The sequence below is a fragment of the Pterocles gutturalis genome, unplaced genomic scaffold, assembly GCF_000699245.1.
Source record: "Pterocles gutturalis isolate BGI_N339 unplaced genomic scaffold, ASM69924v1 scaffold26457, whole genome shotgun sequence".
NCBI lineage: Eukaryota > Metazoa > Chordata > Aves > Pterocliformes > Pteroclidae > Pterocles > Pterocles gutturalis.
In genome coordinates, this window is record NW_010116181.1 from 11,267 (window position 1) to 14,257 (window position 2,991).

Consider the following 2,991-nt stretch of genomic DNA (forward strand, 5'->3'; position numbering starts at 1 on the left):
GGACAGAGGGACAGCCGGCTGAACCTGGAGGAAGGGTCTGTTTTCCTGCGCTCTGGTCAGACCGAACTCCCTGGGTGGCCAGGCTACCTCCTCCCTCTCTGCTGGGGCTTCCTCCGCACATCAAAGAAAGCAGATCACAAGATCCCTGTGTCCTCTCCTGCCAGAGGACAGCGTTTTCCCCAGGGCCTCTGATGCTGCTCAGGACCCTGCTCCTTTGGGACATGGTCAGTAGGGAGGTGACACGCAGCACACGGAGCAGCCGGGGCGGGCAGGCGGCTGGAGCGCTTTCTAGAGAAGGTGGCTTGAAGCAGAGATCGCAGCAGCACAGGTTCGCTTTAAGGTCTGCACGGGAGAAAAGAGAACCTTTAACTGCAGCAATCCATCGCTGTATAAACCGACGGGGTAAGGTCAAGAGAACTTGAGTGGTATTTCCCCCGTACCCCTCGCTCCCACGATTAACAGCTGTGGCCTAAAAATACAGACCTGCCGGCTAAAATAACAGGATTACGAGGCTTTGTAATGCAATCACCGAGCTGGTGACAGCAGGAGCGGCACCAGCTGCGGAAAACGTTTGTGCTGCACACAGAGCAGGTGAGGTGCTGCTGGTGGCACTGGCCGTCACCGGCTTTACTGGTCTAATCCTGGGCAACGTAAATGGCACAAGCTCAGCGTCCCAACGGCTCACATACTGCAGCCAGACACTCTGCAGGTGTAGGGGTTTGGAGGAGGAGGAAAAGGCTGTTGCAGGATGGGGTCTGACCACCACCAAGGTCTCTGCGCAGCGCTGGGTGGTTCTCGGGCACACCACGGTGGCTGGAGGATCGCTTCAGCCCTTATCACGGGAAAAGAGACAAAACAGAGCTGACACGAGGGAACCAGTATACACAGGGAAGGTTTATTCTCATTGCTGACACCTGCAAAGTGGTTTGGAGGAACAAACAAAGTAATCTGGGAGGAAAAGCACAGGGGTTTTTTTCCTCCCATAAACAAAATGATAGCTGTAAAGAAAACTAAACCACAGCAGGTGCTCACATTGAAGTCCACAGGCTTTCTCCATCTCCACGAATGTGCAAAACCAGCTCTTCCCGTTAAATATAAGAATATATTCCCTCACCCTGGGACTACAGCCAGAACCAAAGACTACTGGCAGCCACTCAAAGGAAAAAAAAAACCAAAATACCCAAAACAAAACATACCTTCTTAATAAAAAGCACAAACTGCTTCAGTTCTTGCACGCACTCTGCTGAGAACATCGTTCCTGTCCTGCTTCCCTGCCCCACACCACGGGGCTCTCGGGGAACAGGACCCTGGGACAGCAGCAATACACGTGTGAAAATGTCACTGGGCAGGTGGATGGGGACGCAGTGGGTCACTGCAGAGCAGCGAGTACCTGCAGACGGACACTGGCAGCAACCCACAGCCCTGCTGCAGCCTTCACCAACCGACACCAGGAGCTTCCTGGGAGTCGGCAGCATTCTCCCTGCCACCGTCTCTTCCAGGACATCTTCCCGCAAAACACCGCGGAGGGACAAGGGCCGTGAAGCCCCAGCACCGTGCTGGAAGCAGCCCCTTCCTCGGGGCAGAGCCGACACTGGCAGAACGGAGAGGTGGGGCTGAGCTCGCCCCTTTTGGCAGCAGAAAAGGGTTCCAAAGATTGAACCCCAGCCCCACGCGCGGTGGCGGGACCTTCAGGTGGCCACCCAGGTCACCCCTGGGGCCTCAGTTCCGACTGGCAATGTCCTACGGAAGGATGGGGCTCCCCCCTGTCCCAAAAGCTGTCTGGAGGGCACGGCACAGTGACACCAGTGGGGTGCTGGGGAAAGGACCCCCCCAGGATGCAGCAGCAGCAAGGAACCGCTCCCCTCCGCCCCCAGCTGGTCTCGGAGCCCGAGAGCTGCGACAGGCAGAGGACACTGGGAACCAGAGATCAAACGTGCCTCACGCTGGCTGCCAGCAGACGGGACTCACCTGCAGACACTTGAGGGGTGGGCTGCTCTCGCCCCAGGCTGGGCAGAGCCTCCCGGGGAAAGGCTCCGCACACCAACACCCACCTCTGCTCAGGCACGTTTTATTCACATAGGAAATAATTTTTTTTTTTCTTATAAAGTGCAAGAACTTTGCCTCTTACTGACTAGTCAACTAGAAGCATCGCAACCCTCGCGGGGGAGCAGCAGACGGGTGAGGAACATCCTATATTTGGGAGCTCCCGACGCACCCGTCATTTCTCCTTCAGCAGCAGCTCGGGCTCAGCGATGGCCCTGTAGAGCATGAAGCCCATCTCATCAATTTCCTCCTCCGACAGCTCCGAGAAGAGGTTGATTTTGTGGTTGAAATAAGAAGGCAGGACCCCTCTCTCCAGGAAGCCTACCAGCTCCTCAAGGACCTGCTGGAACCTGTCAGCGAGGCTTTCTTCCGCCCAGTCCGAACTGGTGGCACTGAGGTGAAGGATGGTGTGGGTCAGGGGGCTGCCGCTCAGTCTGCGCAGCGCGGGATGGCTCTTGCAGACGCCGTTCAGGATGCGGAGGCAGTGCTGCCGGGCCCCAGCATCACCGGCGTCCAGCTCCTTCACCTTCGAGACCTCTGCCCTGTAGAAACTCTCGAGCCAGAGGTTTTCCACCAGTCCTTCAGGAGGAACAGCCAGAAGAACCTTGTCCTCCATTTCCACCACCGGGAAGAGGGTGATGCTCAGCTCGACCCGATCGTGTTTAACTTCCAGCTTCAGCTCCGGGGAGACCACGACCGGGTGGATGACGGTCCCCAGGAGGCCGCCGATGGCAGGCCAGTTGATGGAGGCCACCAGCATCTTGTGGAGGGTCTCATTGAGCGTGTTGGAGGAGAGGTACCGGCCCACGATGAACCTGTCCCAGGGGCTGCACCCACGAGGGAAATACTCCAGATCAGTCCTCTTGATCATCCAGTACTGGGGGTTCCTCGCCACCGTGTCCTCTCCCGGGATGAGGCTCCAGAGCGCGGTGTCAAGGACCACCGGCA

At 57.5% G+C, this 2,991-nt stretch overlaps 1 protein-coding gene across 1 annotated transcript in view; it reads right to left on the reverse strand.

Annotated features, from left to right (window-relative positions):
• Nucleotides 1–2,218: 2,218 nt before the first annotated feature.
• The window catches only part of MIEF2 (mitochondrial elongation factor 2), a gene marked incomplete at its 5' end in the record, with an annotated part of 1,067 nt that continues 294 nt past the window's right edge, over nt 2,219–2,991 (reverse strand). Inside the window, 1 exon segment of the mRNA XM_010075438.1 lies at nt 2,219–2,991. This exon segment is cut by the window's right edge and continues 25 nt beyond it. Within this exon segment, the coding sequence (XP_010073740.1) occupies nt 2,219–2,991 (773 nt within the window).